This window comes from Plasmodium chabaudi (genome assembly GCF_900002335.3).
Source record: "Plasmodium chabaudi chabaudi strain AS genome assembly, chromosome: 5".
Taxonomy (NCBI): Eukaryota; Apicomplexa; class Aconoidasida; order Haemosporida; family Plasmodiidae; genus Plasmodium; species Plasmodium chabaudi.
Genome location: NC_030105.2, coordinates 606,407 through 625,502, shown reverse-complemented (window position 1 = coordinate 625,502; position 19,096 = coordinate 606,407). Strand labels below are relative to the sequence as shown.

General features: G+C 24.6%; 5 protein-coding genes across 5 annotated transcripts; 3 read left to right on the top strand and 2 right to left on the bottom strand.

Annotated features, from left to right (window-relative positions):
• Positions 1–625: 625 nt before the first annotated feature.
• PCHAS_0517200 (conserved protein, unknown function) lies at positions 626–1,259 on the top strand (the record flags this gene model as incomplete). The annotated part of the gene is made up of 3 exons (XM_016800188.1): positions 626–813; positions 954–1,015; positions 1,141–1,259. 3 exons carry the CDS (start codon positions 626–628, stop codon positions 1,257–1,259), a joined length of 369 nt encoding a protein of 122 aa, XP_016655221.1.
• A 1,356-nt stretch (positions 1,260–2,615) lies between these two features.
• Positions 2,616–3,563, bottom strand: PCHAS_0517100 (early transcribed membrane protein; the record flags this gene model as incomplete). The annotated part of the gene is made up of 1 exon (XM_739639.1): positions 2,616–3,563. One exon carries the CDS (start codon positions 3,561–3,563, stop codon positions 2,616–2,618), a length of 948 nt encoding a protein of 315 aa, XP_744732.1.
• Positions 3,564–6,656: 3,093 nt separating this feature from the next.
• On the top strand, positions 6,657–10,781 carry PCHAS_0517000 (S-adenosylmethionine decarboxylase/ornithine decarboxylase, putative; the record flags this gene model as incomplete). Its single annotated transcript, XM_740696.2, has 1 exon — positions 6,657–10,781. One exon carries the CDS (start codon positions 6,657–6,659, stop codon positions 10,779–10,781), a length of 4,125 nt encoding a protein of 1,374 aa, XP_745789.2.
• Positions 10,782–11,775: 994 nt separating this feature from the next.
• On the bottom strand, positions 11,776–13,266 carry PCHAS_0516900 (heptatricopeptide repeat-containing protein HPR1, putative; the record flags this gene model as incomplete). The annotated part of the gene is made up of 1 exon (XM_735034.2): positions 11,776–13,266. One exon carries the CDS (start codon positions 13,264–13,266, stop codon positions 11,776–11,778), a length of 1,491 nt encoding a protein of 496 aa, XP_740127.2.
• An 855-nt stretch (positions 13,267–14,121) lies between these two features.
• Positions 14,122–18,582, top strand: PCHAS_0516800 (RNA polymerase II-associated protein 1, putative; the record flags this gene model as incomplete). The annotated part of the gene is made up of 1 exon (XM_734035.2): positions 14,122–18,582. The coding sequence occupies one exon, from the start codon at positions 14,122–14,124 to the stop codon at positions 18,580–18,582; it is 4,461 nt and encodes a 1,486-aa protein (XP_739128.2).
• Between the last annotated feature and the right edge of the window lie 514 nt (positions 18,583–19,096).

The window sequence follows — 19,096 nt, the reverse complement described above, 5'->3', positions numbered from 1 at the left end:
TTGGAAAATTATAAAATTCTATAATATATTAAGCTCTTCTATATTGTATAAAATATTATATTTGGATTATATTTCTTTTTCGAAACTCTAATGTAAATGCATTTATTGACAAATTAAAAAAAATTATTTTAACACATATTTTTAATTAATTACATAAATTTACAAATATATATGATTTAATGCCATTAAATTTATGAATTGTATATGTTAATTTGTATTATCGAAAAAATAAAATTGTTAAGTAATATTTTTGTGCATTCTCCCATCATCTCATCATCTATAAAAACAAAATTAGCATGCCTAAGTAAAACTCTGAATGCATACATATTATATAATATTAAAATATTGTGTGCTAAAAAATTGTATCGTTTTATTTTCATTTTTCCATTTTTTTATTTACTTAACAATATTATGCGTCTTTAGTTATAATTTTCGTTATTTTATTTTTTATAACTTTATTTTTATTATTGTATTATTTTGTTACTATGCTATTTCTCTTAATGAAAATACATGGATGGAAGTAGATAAAAATAAAATAAAAAAACGGAGAAATTATATTTTTTAAGATAAAAATATATATCACACTAACAAAAATAGAAAGAATAACATTAGTAAAATAATAAATATGGTTAAGCATAAAGATTATAAAAAAAGCGACTTAATACAAATATTATCCTCTAGCGTTAGTAAAGAACGAAACAAAGCTGTGAAGTTATTAAAAAGGTTCGAGCCATTGCCTCGAAAACATTTAGATGGTAAATTTGACCCAAAAGATGTGGTAGTTCAAAAATATAGTGCTATAAAAGCTTACATGTAAGAACCAAAGAATTAATAAAACAAATGTTATGAGGAATTTTATATTTTATTTCCCCTGTCTCAAAGCAATATATATATATATATATGCTAGAATTATATTAATTCATCTCCTTCCATATTTATACTATGCTTTATAGGTGCTGGCGATGTGATAAAGTAAAGCAGACCAATGTTAAAGTCCACTGGGACACTATAGAAGGTAAGCATACAAATTGTATTTGTATACAATTACATGCATATTGAGCATATGCATACGAATGTTTATATAGATGCCTATTATATACTTTTGACATTGAAGTTTTTGTTGAACCACATTTTTTATAGGAATGAAAACGATATGTACCTCTTGTCATGGCAATTTACTTTCGATAAAAGAGGTTGAAAGAGTGCGAAAAGACAACAATACAAATACTGAGCTTTTAAAAAATATAAATAAAATGTAGAAAAATATAAATAAGATATATATTCTTTTCTTTCTTTACATACGCTTTCATTTTCATCTTTAGTTATTTGTTTTTTTGGTTTCATTGATAGTTAAATTATTATCTCATTTACCCTTTCACTCTTTATTTATTCATTATGCAATGTGCTGTCTTTTTTAGTTTCCTTTTATCTTATTGTTTCACATTTTTTATAATATAAAAATATATCAACTATGGAAAAAATGAAATTTGTTTGACATATATATACCACATTATGTTTTGTACACACAATTTATAAAAAAAATATTTTGTATTATTGTTTTCATATTCCGTTATGTTTTTTTTTTATTTATTCCCCATTTTAGCTTATACTAAATGCATTTGAACATGTCTATGAAAACTTACATATTTTAAATACAGCTTTTATATATTAATTTAGGAAAAATTAAACATCATTTTTAATCATTACAAATCTATTGTATTACCTCGTTTATAAGTATATGCAATATCATTAAATATAGAAAATATATAATTATTGAATGCCATTTTTTTTGTATAAAAACAACTAGTATATTAATACTATGAGATGGCTCTTTCATGCATCATTATAATATTTTTCAATACGCAACCAAAGGGAGGGAGGTTAATAATAAAAAAATATTTTTTATTAAAAGAGTTTTATAAATTGTCGTTTCTTCATGTAAAAAAAACATATATTTTTATTTTCTAATTATTTATGCTGCATTAAAAACATGGAGATAATATAAAGGATGTAAGACTATTTTAAAATAGAATATCACATATTATGCAAAACGAATAAAAAATATACATAGCACATATAAAAAAAAAATAAATGTCTTTCATGAATAAAACGTCGGTTTGTTAAATGAAAATAAATAAAAAAAATTAACATAAATAAAAATCCAAATATATATAACATCGCCATGCCATTTATTATTTTAATGTATAATCTTAGATGTATTTTTGCACGTTGAATCGTAAACTATTACAACTAATTTTTATTCTATTAAAATAAATCCATGTACAATTACATGCTATTATGTACTTCGGTTATTCTGTTTATTCCTTTTCTATTCTATTACTTTTACTTGCCAATATCTTATTCAACTGAAATAGCTTTCTGGTTCCCAATTGAAGCTTCAATCAAGCAGTAAATGCACTTGGTGCAAGGCGGACTGAAAACATATTAGTTTAAAGGACGCGTTTTCATAGTAAAGCATCCACGAAAAAGGTAGTATAAAAATTTTAAAGTATGGGTGAGGAATTCATTTAATATTTAGTCATATAAACAGTAACAATCAATTTTTAAGAATTGATTTTAAATAATATAAGGAGTTAGTCTTCGATGTATTAGTATTAGTATGTAGCGTTTATGCTAGATGTGATACCAGATCTAGTCATACCGGGACTGTTATTTATAGAAGTGCTACCATATCCAGTAGGGGTAAAAGCGGAAGAGCCACTACCTATAGTGGGGGTATAAGTGGAAGAACCACCACCTATAGTTGGGGAAGGAGATGGTTTAGGGGGAGGTGTTGCAGATTTAGAAAAAGCGGATGATGTTGAAAGAATAGGATATGTTGTAGGAGATGCGGAAGGTCTAGTAGAAGAAGATGATAAAGAAGTAGATAATGGTGAAGATGCGGCAGGTTTAGCAGGAGAAGATGCAGGAGTTATGGCAGGTTTAGCAGCGGTTGTAGCAGCAGTTGTAGCAGGTTTAGCAGCGGTTGTAGCAGGAGTTATGGCAGGTTTAGCAGCAGTTGTAGCAGGAGTTATGGCAGGTTTAGCAGCGGTTGTAGCAGCAGTTGTAGCAGGTTTAGCAGCGGTTGTAGCAGGAGTTATGGCAGGTTTAGCAGCAGTTGTAGCAGGAGTTATGGTAGGTTTAGCAGCGGTTGTAGCAGCAGTTGTGGTAGGTTTTGTAGTAGTTGTGGTAGGTTTAGTAGTAGTCTTGGAATCAATAACGGATTTTGTTTCGACTTTAGCAGGTGTTTTTTGGGCTTGGGAACTTGCACTTGAACTACTATATGTTACTGTAGATCGATAATATCCGGGTTTTCCATATTTGTTTTTTTTCTTGTGTTTATATATACCATATCCAGCACCTGCCGTTACTGCAGCTGCGGCTAATATGGATCCTAATGTAATCAGGATAGCTTTCTTGTTTTTTGCGAATTTCTTTGAAAGGTCTTCTCGGAATTTCTTAAAAGAGCCTCCATTTTTGGCGACATTTTTTGACATACCAAAAACTAAATAATGGGTTATTAATATAACATTAAATAAAACGAATATCTTAGATACTTTCATTGTGTCCACAAATATAAACTAGAAAAAATTATAATGTAATAATATAACAAATAAAAAAATAATAATATATATAGTAATACTTTATTTGTAATATATGCGTTTTTTTAATATCATTTACTCGAAATTCTATATTTATTTTATTAGAAATCGCTATAAAAATATAATAATTATAGTTCTGTATTCTTTTAATTATTTTTATTATTATAGCAATTACTCTTGTAACCTAAACATATAAATATATATTTTATTATTTTTTCAATAACGATATTTTTAGGAAATACATATTCGCGAGTACTTAAAGTGTGAAAAACGCATTAAAATATAATAGTTTTAATTATTAATAAAATAATAATTATTATTTTATTTTATTATTTTTTGTGCATTGCATAATTTTTTATTATTTGCTCATAATAGTTTTTATTTTATTTGCGTGTATAATACTATATATTTTTGCGGATTACTATTTTCTAATTGTATTCCTTCTAATATATTTATTTGTATTTTATTTTTATTATATATAATTTTATAGTCTTTTTTAAAATATTTTAGATAAAAATATACCTATTAAAAATTTTATTAATTATATATAAAATTTTTACGTTTTGTACCCGTATGATAATTTTATGTACGTACATCTAAAATTAGGTATACATATATATAACCTTTTATCGTATCAGTATGCTATTTTATTTATTTTTTATATCGCCTTGTAAAAAATATATAGTATGCAATATTTATTTAATTAAATATAAATAATGCTAACATAAAAAACAATTTATAGGCGTTTTTTACGCCAAGGTTTATTACGTATATATTTTATATACATTATTTACTAGTTCTTTAGAATATGCGTTCGCCTTAATTTTTTTCAAGCGGTATTTTTTATTTTATTTTCTCATATATTTATTCATATTTCTAAAAACATAGTATATATTGGAATTTTTTATTTTTAATTAGACGCCCCAACCATGCATGGTTTAATGAGAAAAAAAATTATTTTTAATTCGTTTAATAATAATGGAATACTAGAATTCCCATTATTATATAATATATTATTATATATATAATTTTATGCTATTATAGCATATTAAATAATTGCATGTAGCATTTTTTGTATATAAGATAGTATATATTTTTTAAACAGGTTTATATAATCCCCCAAAACATATCATTAGTTATATAAATATATAAAGCACTATTTTTATAGCAATTATTGTATAAAAATTTAAGTTAAGGTTAACTATTTATAGTAAAAAATATATACTTATTGTATCTTTGTCATTATAACATTTTCCAAATTATACTTTAAAAAAAAGTAAAAATAATATATTTTACAATACGTACTTTATCATACAAATATAATAATATGAGAAAATACTGTAAAAAAAAATAATATATTTAATAAAAAATTATTTTAATATATTTAAACATCATAAAAAAAACACATTTTTTTATAATTTCTCCAAATATAACAAATAAAATAAAAATTTATCCACTTTATAAAGTTAATATTTTTAGCTGTTTTTTTTTATAAAACATTATTTAATTTTTTATACCCAATTTTTAATCACATACAATTTAAAACATTAAATTAATATATTATAGAATTTAATGTTCATAAAGTTATAAAATAACTGAAAAAAATCCACATACAAAATAAACGTTAATTACATATAATAATTTAAAAGCAAAAAATATTTATGTTATATTTCTTTAAATATTTGTAAAACATTTAATAAATAATTCTTTGTTTATAAAATTGCCATTTATACATAAGTAATAAACAATATAAACTTATATATATTCGTATATATAATAATATTATTACTCAAAACAATAATAATAAATATATCGATATCATTCTCCTCAAAAAAAACAAAAATTTAAAATACAGTTCAGTATAAACACTTTTAATAACGTCATAATATATCAAAAATATATTAAAAAAATATTTAATAAATAAAGGAAGCAAAACAACGTAAAGTAAAAATATTTTTGAAACAAAGTAGTTATATTTGCAAATTTAAAGCGTCCAAAAGAGCAAAAAACTCATTTCAAGTTTCAAAAAAGTCAAGTTAAATTTAAATAGCATTTTGCATGTGAAGTATATTTATACTTTCCCCCTGTATCGAAGTTTGCTATAATATATATAAACATACATACAATAAACTTGTATGAATAATTAAATATCATCACCCCAACATCTTCTAAAAAACACGCGTTTTTTTGGATGTATATATTTGTATAAGCATATATATAATATATCCTATATTCCAAATGAATAAAAATTTGAGTAGGAATATTTATTCTTACCCCTATTAAAATATATAAATATTTTACTATGATTATCAACAAAATAAGTTTTCGAAGGAGCCAACAAAAAAGAAAATTGAGGCTAGTTGTATTCATCTGCGCCAACGTGAAGGAGGGAATTCCTTAGCATCCATTTACACATTAGCACAAGCCCATTTTTTTAATTTTCAGATTTATTCATATACCCCCCCCAAAAAAAATATATACCCACTTATTCCAACTTGTATAAAGTTATTTATATAATCATATTATAGCCAAGGATTTTAAAAGAGAGAATTTATCCTCATTTTTTATTAAGTCATAACAAACCCCCTCCCCCAATCAAAGGAAGAAAAAAATTATACTTAATATATTTAATTTTTTTTGTTTAAAGAATATACATATAGAGAAAGCAATATCTATTATGTATATATATTAACAATTAATGTTGTAATAAGATAATATCAGCATTATACCATAATTACCTATCCAATTTTCGCTGCAAAAAAAATATCTTTGTAAAAGCCACGACGGGTGAATAACAAAGGGAAAAAAAAAAAATAAAAAAAAATAAATACATATAAAATTATTCTTCACTTCCCGTACGCATTATCATAATATCGTATCGGGATAGTATCTCTCCTATATATATCACCACTTGGAATATCCCCCTTAAATAAAAAATTATCGTTGGAAAATATCTATACAAAGCCACTACCATCAAAAAATAGTTTTACCTCCACATTTCCACCACGTAAACCCTTCTTCGATAAAATTATCTTCCTATTAAGCGCAGACAAAATGAGCAACTTATTTGAAGGAATCGAAAAACGCGTAATAATCAAGCTAAGGAAAAATTTGTTTGTGAACGGAAACATAAATTCCCTATTAGATATATCACGAGATTTATGGGAAGAGAAACTTCATTTAATAGGTTGTAATATAGTATCCGAAATAAAAGAAGATATAAATGCACCATCAAACGAAAGATGTAGAGTATACTTATTATCAGAAAGCTCATTATATATATATAATGACATGATATTTATAAAAACATGTGGCAAAACAAAAGTACTATTTTTTATTCCTTTCTTTGTTGATATATTAATATATAAATTGAAAAAATACTTTGTCTTAGAAAAATTCTATTTATATAATGAATCCTTTATTCAAAATAATACGAAATTAGAAGAAATTATCGATTTCATACAAAATTATTTTGAATATACATTTTTCACACACATGAATTATAAGAATGTAACAAAAGATGGCTATTATGAGCAAGAATATCCCCATAAATCTATTGAAGATGAACAAGTTTTTTTCAAATTTTTTCTAAAAAATATGGAATTTGTTAACACAACCTTGCCTATGAATAGAAATCATTACATTTTTTTTTCGCAAGTTAACAAAGATGCAACAATAGATACTTCTGCTTTGAACGTATTCCCAAACTTTTGCTCTGAAATGCATTTATATGGGATTAAAAAATATAGAATGCCAAACCAATTCCATAATGAGTATTTAACTTATGATTTGTTCAATGTACTTTCGAACCATTCTAGAAATGTTACAAAATCGGAAGAAAACGAAAAGACAGAGATATGTAGCAGTAGTGTATATTCATTTGACTCAGTTGAAAATTCATCAAAATGCACAAGCAATATTACAAGTACAACTATTATAACAAATGTTTCTAAAGATCTTGATAATAATTCAACTAGTACTTTGTATAGTGCAGTAGATGAACAAATTGCAGTATCAACTTGTGCTGATGACAAAAATAATTGTTTAAATGAATCAGATGCAAAATTATTATTAGCTGATGAAAATTCAAAAAATATGGGCAAGAATAACACACAAGTATTCGATGATAATAGTAATTATATGCTTATTTCAACTAATAAAGCCCAAGAAACTTATAGTAACACTAATAGTGTTAGAAGCAATGGCAAGAGTACATGTAGCAGCAGTAGCACTTATACTTCTTTATTACAAAACGATTTAAAAGAACTTCACCCAAAAAATCGTGCTATGGACACAATAGAAGATGATGGTAGACTTTTAGTAGAAGAAGAAGTTATTAGTTACATAAGCAATGACGAAATAATCGATGCAAAAGTTGATAACCTTGATAACTTATCAAGCAAAACAATGTTGGATAATAATTTAGATAAGAATTATGAACAAAACGAATTAACTGAGTCTCCCTTAGAATCTTTCACAGTTGTATGTTCTGATTTGCTTAATAAAAATACAAATGACGTAAAAGGCAGAGATCGTATATCAAGCAATATGCGCATTAAAAAAGTCGATGAAAATTTATATGAATGCATAAATTTACAAAATAATGATAAGTTTATGTATAACGAATATCATTTTGTTCCATGCGGATATTCTTGTAATTTTGCAAATAAAAATAATTATTTATGTGTCCATTATTCGCCTGAAGATGGTGTTTCATATGTATCGATAGAATTATCCAGCGCATTGAAATCAGAGCATTTTATGAATTTTGTAAAAAAAGAGTTGAATTTTTATAATGGTCAATATATATATATAGTTAATTATATGTATGATTTGAGCAAAAACACGTTGGCGCAGAAAGATGAAGATAATAATGATAATAATGATAGCAGTAATCGATTACCATCGGATTTATTATCCTCTCAAAATAATAAGAGTATAAAAAGCACCAATGGAGTGGCAGAAATAAATAAAAAATTGAACAACGACATTATTATCAACAAGCACCAGTATTACAGCTTATGCGAAAAAAAAGAGCAATCTGTTGGCTTCTTAAAAATTCAATATTATGTTTATGAACAGAAAAATTTGATTCAAACCGACGAAAAAATCAAATCATACAACTCTATTTATTTTGAACAGTCTAACAAAAATGCACAGAATATTAACCGTATGTATGAATATAGTTATAACTTTTGCAAAGAAAATAACATTCATATCATTGATGTAGAAGATTATTTGAATTCGAAGAATAATACTACAAACTCCAATCATAATAATTATTCTGTAAAGAATTCTAATGATAAAGTTGATGATATTCATATGGAAAAGGAATCAAGTGTATTAAACTACGATTGTGAAACAGAAAAACGAGCAGATTCTATATCACCTTTTCTTTTAGATGGGCAAGAAGTTCAAAGTGAAAAAAGTAAGTTTGTTTCTGAAACGAATAGCTGTAACACAAACGATAATGGTAACGAATTTGATTTGGAAAAAGAAAATAAAGAAGAAATGATGAATTTTTATCGTAATAATAAAGCAGAAATATGTACATTTAATAAAATGTTAAACGAAGACATTGACACATCAGTAGTTTGCATTAATTTACAAAAAGTATTATTACAATATATTCGATTTAAAAGAAACTTACCAAGAGTTACACCATTTTTTGCAGTAAAAAGTAACGATGATGAAAATGTCATAAAATTTTTATATGGCTTAAATTGTAATTTTGATTGTGCATCTATTGGTGAAATAAACAAATTAACAACCCTTTTCCCAAACATGTCAAGAGATAGAATTATTTATGCTAATACTATTAAAAGTCCATCTTCATTAAAATATGCAAAAGAAAAGAATATAAACTTATGCACATTTGACAATATTGACGAGTTGAAAAAAATATGTAAATATCATCCTACTTGCTCATTACTTTTACGTATTAATATAGACTTTAAAAATTATAAATCATATATGTCGTCAAAATATGGTGCAAATGAATTTGAATGGGAAAAAATTCTTAAATTTGGAAAAGAAAACAATCTTAATATTGTAGGTGTATCATTTCATGTAGGTAGTAATACAAAAAATTCATTCGATTTTTGTCAAGCTATAAAATTATCGAGAGATGCTTTTGATCTTGGAAGTCGCTTTGGGTTTAAATTTCAAATTTTAAATATAGGGGGTGGTTATCCTGAAGAATTAGAATATGATCGTGCAAGAAAAAATGAAAAAAAACATTATTGTACTTTAAATGAAGAAGAATTAAAAAAAGAAATCATAAGCTTTTTAAATGACAAATCAGCTATTAAAAAAAATTATAATTTTCACAATTTTGAAAAAATTGCACTTGCTATTAATATGTCTATAGATCATTATTTTAAAGATATGAAAGATCAATTGAAAATTATGTCTGAGCCTGGTAGATTTATGGTTGCTTCTTCATCAACACTAGCTTGCAAAGTTATTGGAAAACGATGCCCTGCTTTTTCTCCTATCAGATTGTCCAATATGAAAAATGATGAAAATAATAATGGACATGTAGTAAAAAACGAACAAGTGGTTAACAACAACAATGATCAACAAAATGGTGGTGGAAATATACAAAATAAAGACCAAGAAAATAGCATAGGAACTATACCAGATGCAGAATTAAAAAGCGAAAAAGAAAAAACTGATTTATCATCTGAAGTATGCACTAATGGAAAGATACAAGCAAACGATGGTAAAACTTTTATTCCTGGAAGTGCATTTAATCACGAAGATAATTCAAAACTAGGAAATATAACAAATATTAAAAAAAACGTTGTTAGTATTCATGATAATAAATATAATTATTATTCATATTATATAACTGACAGTATTTATGGATGCTTTAGTGGAATTATTTTTGATGAATATAGTAGACACCCAATATATATTATAAATAATAACAAAATGGACTCAAAACAAATGATATTAGATTCCCCTTTGTATTTAACAAAGATATATGGGCAATCATGTGATGGACTTGATATGATTACTTCGTCTACTTATTTACCTGAATGTAATATAAATGATTGGATTATATATGAATATTCTGGCGCATATACTTTTGTTAGTGCCTCAGGTTTCAATGGATTTCAGCCCTGCAAAAAGTTGTACATTTTCCCTCGAAATAAATTTCCCTTTCCCGTCTGATTTATACGAAAAACATATTGAAAAGGATATCACATCACAAAAAGGGGGGATAAATGAGAAATACACAAAATCCGACAAATGGAAATATAAAATTAATAATGCATATATAAATGGATGCTAAATATTTATTATGAGTTAGGCGCGAACAAATCTTGGCTAGCCGCACAGGGGGTACACAGAGGAACTTTTTTTGCGCTCCTGCATCTCAATATGCAAACGCAAAAATCGCAATATACCGAATTAATAAAAAACTAATTTTGATATTTGTTTTTTTAATCAATTAGTATGCATTTTAATTGGTGTTGGTTTGAAAAACATTGTGAAATTTTCTTAATACTTAAGGAAATTTCAAAAGCATACCAAATTGTGCGTATATGTGTTTTATACGCTGCTAATACAATGACCACCTAAGTATCATGTGGTATGTCTTTGGATTATTGATACATTTATCACAAATTAAATTATCTTTTTGTTCTTTTTTTATTTTAAATACGTATTTGAAATTAAATTAGTAGTCATATTTATATATATGTATATATTTTACTTGTATGCGTTTTTTTTTTTTTTTTTTTTAATTAATTATATATATGGATAAATAATTAATGTGAGAAATTAAGAATAAAATCAATATTTAATATTGTTTTTAAGTTTTTTAAAAAGTAAAGCATGTAATAAAAATAATAATGAGGTTATCTTTATTACATGCGCATCCCCAAAAAATAAAAAAAAATAAGGGGATAAAATAAAGTAAAACAAAGTGGTATGGGGATAAAACTATCCGAATAGAGCCGCATCCCTATGATTTACATGTCATGAAATTGACTCGTGAAAATGCATACTACCAAATTTGGAAAGAAAAAAATTGGAATAATTTTTTCCCCATATTAAATTATGCAATATAAAAAATACTTTTGCCATACAGTGGCTAGCTACAATACATTTTTTATGATCATTTACTAAACAATTCTTTCATTTGTTCATGCACTATTTGTGACTATTTTTGATCCGATATGGGTTGGTTTTTTATCCTTTTAGGTCTTTGACGTAATTTAAAATTACAATGCCGAGAATTAGAATATGTTTCTTTTTTATTTTCTGTTTTTTTCTCCAAGCTTAGATTAATCAATCTCTGTTTTTGTGTTAGTATATTAGAATTGTGTTTGATATGCTCATTTGCATTCTCGTTGTATGAATCTTGTTCTATGGAATCGAAGTCATTATCATTTCCTTGGTACATATTAGAATATGCTAATTGTTCATTTTGGTGGGTTTCTTCTTCATTTGAAGAATCTATATATTTGTTTGTATCTTCAGAATCTGCATTTAATGGGTCAGGAGCAAATATATATTTCCTTCCCTTTTGATAAGAAACTGGTTTAGTTATTTTTTCACGATTAGTAGCAAGACCTCCTCTACTAATAACAAATTTATGAATTGCTTTTTCTATAAAATCAAAATTCTCTACATTATGTTCTTTCATAATCTGATATAATTTTATAAGTTGATAAGATAGAGGTCTTTTAGCCGATCTTGATGGATATTGATAAACTTGATTAGCACACCACATACTTAAAGTTAATAAAAAGTTATTAGAAATTATATTTTTTGAAATTAAATAATTTAAACAAATAAATGGGTCATGTAATTGATTTATATCATTTCCATTTTTAAAATCATTTATTCTATTTAAAAATTCTTTTATTAAATCTTTTTCATATAATTCCCAACTATATTTTAATAATTTTATTTTATTTATATAATCAAATAATTCTTGACAAGTTGACATTTTTAATTCTTTTAATTGCTTTTCGTCAATACAATAAAAAAATACATCATCATTTATTTTTAACGATCTTAATGACCCAACAATAGAGCATAAATCTGTGTAACCAAAAAGATTGATATTTTTTATTATAGACTTACACAATGTACTTATCAAGTCTTTATTAGCTATTTCATATTTTGCAAAACATTCAAAAATATCAACATATTCGTTTGGATACAATTTAGGGGAATAACGTATGATTGCATGAAAAACTTCTATAAATAAAATACGTGGGAATATATTAACTTTACAATATAAATTTATTAATAATATTAAATGTCTAGGCTCAAAGTTATTTATATGTTTTATGAATATATCTGAAAAATGTGTATATAAACTTTTGTCTAATAAATTCATCTTATCAAAACATGATAATAATAATAATGCGTCAAAATGTTTAAATTCATCACTTTTTTTAATTGCATTTCTACATATTTCACTCCATATAATTACATCGCTTATTTTTTTTATACAACAGTTTTCGCTTAGTTTACGCAACTCTTGTGCCTTCAAATTTTTTATTTCCTCATAATTTCTCTTTAATATTATATTATCATTTGTTGTACTTGTTACAAAAGGTGCATACATCCAACGCCCTATATTTTGGGGATACAATTTTTGGGTTTTTCCCCTCCTGAATAGCATGCCACATATAAGCATTCTTATTATATTGTTAATAACTTGATAAATAATAAAATTTTAGAAAAAAGGATGGAAAAAAAAATCATTCTAATCAATTCTCTCAAAATGGGGTAAACCACGTCATCACGTACCCCCATGTATCCGTACTCCTTTTCTCATAGGCATAAACTTCCACTACATAGCAAGTGAAAAATGATGAAATAAAAAAATAAATCACAATATACCCAATTGTGCCAAATTAATTGAATTTGTGTAAGGACAATAAAGCTACATTATCAAGAAAATTATATTAAATTATAAGAATCACCTTATAAATAATTCATTAGTGTATACACTTGATCATAAGAAAGTTATGTAAAAAAAAAATTATTATTTATTTTTAATAAAAATTTTCGAATTATAATTATTTATATTATGTATATATTAGGCTAGTACTCTATATTTATGTTGAAATACTAGTCTCTCCCAATTATTTATTCCATTTTATTACCATAAATTTTACCACGGTTTATTTTGCCTTTGTATAATTAGCACCGCATTATTTTTATTTATATTTTTTAATATTTAAGATGTTTGCATAACATTTTGATATCTTGTTATTATTTTATTTTTTTTTAAAAAGCTGAAATTTATTTTTCCTTTTTGTGCATGAGCTTCACTGAAACAATCTTACTACTGTACAAAATTAACAAAAGAAAAATGGAGTTGATAGGATGTATATAAAATATGTATATGCATGAAACAACCCAGATATGGCGACATATAAATATTTGAGCTATATAATAATTATTTTCATGTTGTAAAAGGTTATAAAACTTGTGTTTTATTTATTCATTTGTTTATTTATTACAATCTCAATTGGGGTTCATAAAAATGGCACATAATAAGGAAGACGGTTTGCAGGATAAACTTCGAAAAGAACGAGTAAACGATTTTATAGTTAATCAATGCAAATTTGATATCGTAGAAAAATATGATGAAAGTTCAAGTGATGAGGAAAATGAAAATAATCAACAAGAAGAACACTTCAACAATGATGCAAAAAATATGGATCATAATTTTAATCTCGCTGATGAATCCTCAAAAATTGTGAATGAAAAAACAGAAAAGGAATATAATGGTATATTAAAAAATTGTAATGTAAGTTTCCCCCCAGCTCTTCACAGAAGTATATTAAATCTCCAAAAAAATAATAAGAATGAAAAGTTAGACTTAAGTAAAATATACAATAATAATAATTCATTCCACAATTGTGAGAATACCAAAAATAATGAACATGAGAACAAGCAAAATTATAATTTTGCCAACAAAACAATTCCAAACATAAAATATAATGATAACCATAAAAAGGATATAAATATAGAAAACACAGACTTAGAAAAAAAAACACATAATAATCATCATAGTGTTTACTACAAAAATAATGATACAAAAAAATATGATGTAATTTTTAAAATGAACAAAAACGAACTAGCGAAATTACAATGGACTAATCCAATAGAAGACACAGAAATTAGAGAAATAAAAAATATGAAAGAAATAAAATTACATGAAATCAGATTTGATTTTTTAGGTCGACTAAGAATACAAATAAATGAAAATCTATATAACGAAAAAGAACGAAAAAAAATATTTGACAATTTTGATGGTCTTTATCATCATAATGAAGAACCATTAAATAGTGGATACACATTACCTGAGCTTTTGTTTTTATGTCAAAGTTCATATCCAAATCAAGTATGTATAGCATTAAAAATTATGAGACATATATTTATAAATATGTATTTAAAAGTTTCTGAATTAAATGATGTGCTTTTAGATAGTAATGTAATAAATAATTATCAAGTAAAAAACAAATATTCTTACACCTTTACATTTAATAGATTTGTAAATTATTTAAATAATGATTTGAATATATTTTCAAAATTATTATTTTTATTTAATTATTATAATAATAAAAATCTACAATTTAATTGTCTTCATGCTATGGCTAGCTACTTATATCCAAATAATACATACATAATAAAAGATAAAATAATATTTGATGGAACAGAAGAAAACAAAATTAACAAATTTAAATATTCTATAGATTATGAATTTTTCTCATATTACGATCTGTTTAGTGATAACATTTTTTTTGATGAAAGTTATAATATATTTTTTTATTCAACCAAAAAAGGGCATAATTCTTCTATCTCAGATTTGCCCTTAGAAAATGATAATTCGAAGACCTTGAAAAATTCGATAGATCATAAAGATGATAATACATCTGATCCAGATCAAGCAAACAATATTAACAATCCGAGGGATGATGATATTACAATTTTTTTAAATAAGTGCAAAGAAAATGAAATAAAAAAGGAAGAAGAAAAAGTAGATAAAATAATTATAAAAAATACAACGAAAAAAAAATATGAACAGAATGATGAAAATAGTATAATTTATGATAAAATTTTATGCTACCTTAAAAATGTTAATGAAAGTACTAGCGATCCAAGTAAATTAATAAAAATAAATTTAGATATAATAAAATCATATAAAAAAATAAATGATAATGAAGATATCGAAATTATAAAACTTATAAATAATATAAGCAATATTTTGGAAAATAATTTTGCTGTTGTCGAAGTAGAAAATAGTTGTGTGTGTCTTTTAATAGGGTTACTAATTAAATATAAACATAAAATAAATATATTAAAAAATAAAAATCTTGTAAAAAATTTAGAAAAAATATGTGAATCAAAAATTGTAGGTAGCTGTTTATACAATGAAAGAATAAAAAAAGAATGTTCAAATACAAATCAAAGAATTAACTGTTCTGATCTTAACTTTGTTTATAATTTAATCACTTTGATAAGATATATAATTATATATAACTATGATAAAGATTTTTTACAAAATTTCGATGTGCTATCATTTTTAATTTTTTATAGAACTTTGCCATTTAGTTTGAATGATGAAAACATCGAAAAAAATAGCGACACTGCAATGAGACATTCTTATATATTTATTTCCACAGAAACATTAAAAGTATTTAGAATCTTACTAACTTGTAATTTGTATAAAGAATCAGTTGAATATTTTCATGATATTGTTAATAAAATTCATAAAATAAATATAAAAAATGATATAATTTGTAAAAAGTTTCTAGCTCAAGTATATTTATATATTTCTACTTATAACTTGATATGTGATGATATGGATTTATCAGGGTTTTTATATACTTCTAAAGTTATTAAAACATTAGAAATTCAAATTAATAATGTAGAAAATCATAATATACACAAAAATGAAAAGCCACATGAATATATACATACAGACAATTCTTTTTCTTACCCTAATAATATTAAAGAACAAAAGAAATTAGAATTTAATTATTTAAATGATCTGATATTAATAAATCAATGTCTTAATTATGTATATACAGTATTTATTTGTATTAGAAAAAAATGTATAAATATAGAGCAGTGTATACATACCGAGCAAATATACGAACTTATGAAATTGCTTCAACGAATTGGACCCACATTTATAGGAAACCTTAGCTGGTTGCTAGACTGGTATAGAGATGATGTAAAAAGGAACGATAACACAAACGAAGACAACATAATTAAAAATATATTTAACAAAACAAAGGAGTGCCCTTCTATGTTCAGTTTCATTATTTATGAACAAAATTTGGATCCTCATTTTTTTTTCGTCCTATTTATACAGCTATTAAACGGAATTTTGAAAATAATTTTGAAGATAAGTTATATGAATGAGGAAATACAAAATAGTGATGATAATATTTACGGCGAAATAAATCCGCTTATTGACATATTTTATCAATTAAATCAAGATGTGTTAAAACTTTTTAAAGTAGACGTATTCAAAGTTGAAAATGTTCTCGACTCGAACAATGTGTTTCTACCCCTATCCTATTTGTTTTACAATTTATACAAACTTTTTAATATGAAAATTTATAAGGAAAACAATTCTTCGAGTATGAATACTAATCATAATCAACTTAAAAATAGCCCCAAATGTTACACCATTTTAAGGGATGATAACATGGATATTATTTTTTATTCGCTTGTATTTTGCTCCTCAGTTCCTCTTAGTTACTTTTCATTAAAGGAAATTACGAAACAACCAAGCATTTCCATCAATGGTAATGTAAAGGGAGGTATGTTACCTACCTGGGCAGAGGAAGCTATTCCAACTTCTTTTCAAAATGTAGACACACATCAAAGGGAAACATGTTCAAATTATGAGAACGAAGATGAATATATAAAAGATGTTAATGTGGTATATGTTATCCTATTTTTACAAAAATATATAAAAGAAAGTTTATCAATATATAATAGCAAAAAAAATATTTTTTTATTGTTACTAAAAAATATGTTTAGAGAATGTAATAAGCCATTAAATGATATAAACAAAATGGAAGAAATAATAATTAGTAAAGTATTAATTTTATTTTTAAATAAAAATGTTTTAAATTTTTTAGTAAAACATATGGATGTATCTACATTTTTTAAATTTTTTATTCAAATATTTCTTGTTAATAACCATAAACAGATTGGAGAATATATGAGCGAACATATAGATATATATAACTATTTTGTGTCTATAGCAGAATTATATATATTTAATAATATGTCTTGTGATGTTGATACTTTAAGGGGCGAAACCACATTTTTTGATGAAGAATTGGAATATAAAAAGAGCATAGAAAATATTGTTTTTTCCATTCTTCAGAATGAAATAGAAAGGAAAAAGGGAGCGGAACAAAATGGGGATAATAGAAAAAGTTCTTTTGGGCAAAATGAACATATATTAAACCAGTTCGAAAAAAATAAACAGAATATCAAATCGTGTACTCGACTAAAGCGACTCAATATTAGCCGCGCTCTTTCACAAACAGTTTTTGAAAAAATCATCGAATCCTTTAAATTAGGATATTTTTTTAACCCATTACTTTTATCAATATTATTTTTTTTTTCTACTCTATCCTTTCCACAAGAATGCAGAAATATATTTTTTAACGATTATGATATATTGAAAATCTTAGGGAAAAATATATTTATTCATTTTTTTGATAATCAGAATTATATAATATATACAATATCCACATATTATGGATTAAAAGAAAATAATTATATTATCGATTTAACCAAATTCTTTCCTTCGATTTTTTCATTTATATATAATTCTTATGATAATTTTATTTTACAACAAAACTTGGAAGAATATTTTAAAAATTTACTAACTGAATATTCCGATCCAAGTTTCTTATATTTTCTCTTTTTTGTTAAAAAACAAATTCATGACAAACAAAAGAATCACTAACAGAGACAGAAGATTCACACAACATATATAATGTATATTATTTGAATAATATTACCCTTTTTATTATATTGAATATAATAATTTACCTTGTCTTCATTTTTTATATCTATAAAAAGTTGAATAGTGTGCATCCAAACATAATTATTTGTTTATGTATGTATACCTGTCTGCATGTTGATAAACTAAAAAACTCGTCTAAGAGCTATTCTGCTCATTTGCCATTGTTAATAAAATTTGTTATTCGTGTATTGAAAAAGAATATAAAACTAAAATAGTGAATACAATTTTGTATAATATTTTATGTATCATTATATAAATATGCATAAACTTTTCTTAACATAGTGTAAGTTATTTTTATGTATTATATTACTATATTTTTTATCTCAACACACCTTTTCTTAATTTTCAAATTATTTCCACATTTCTGTACCCATCCCGTTATTACCGTTATTATATTATGTACATAACATTCTACATTTCCATAGCTTAATACTGATCTTGCAAAAAATTTTAA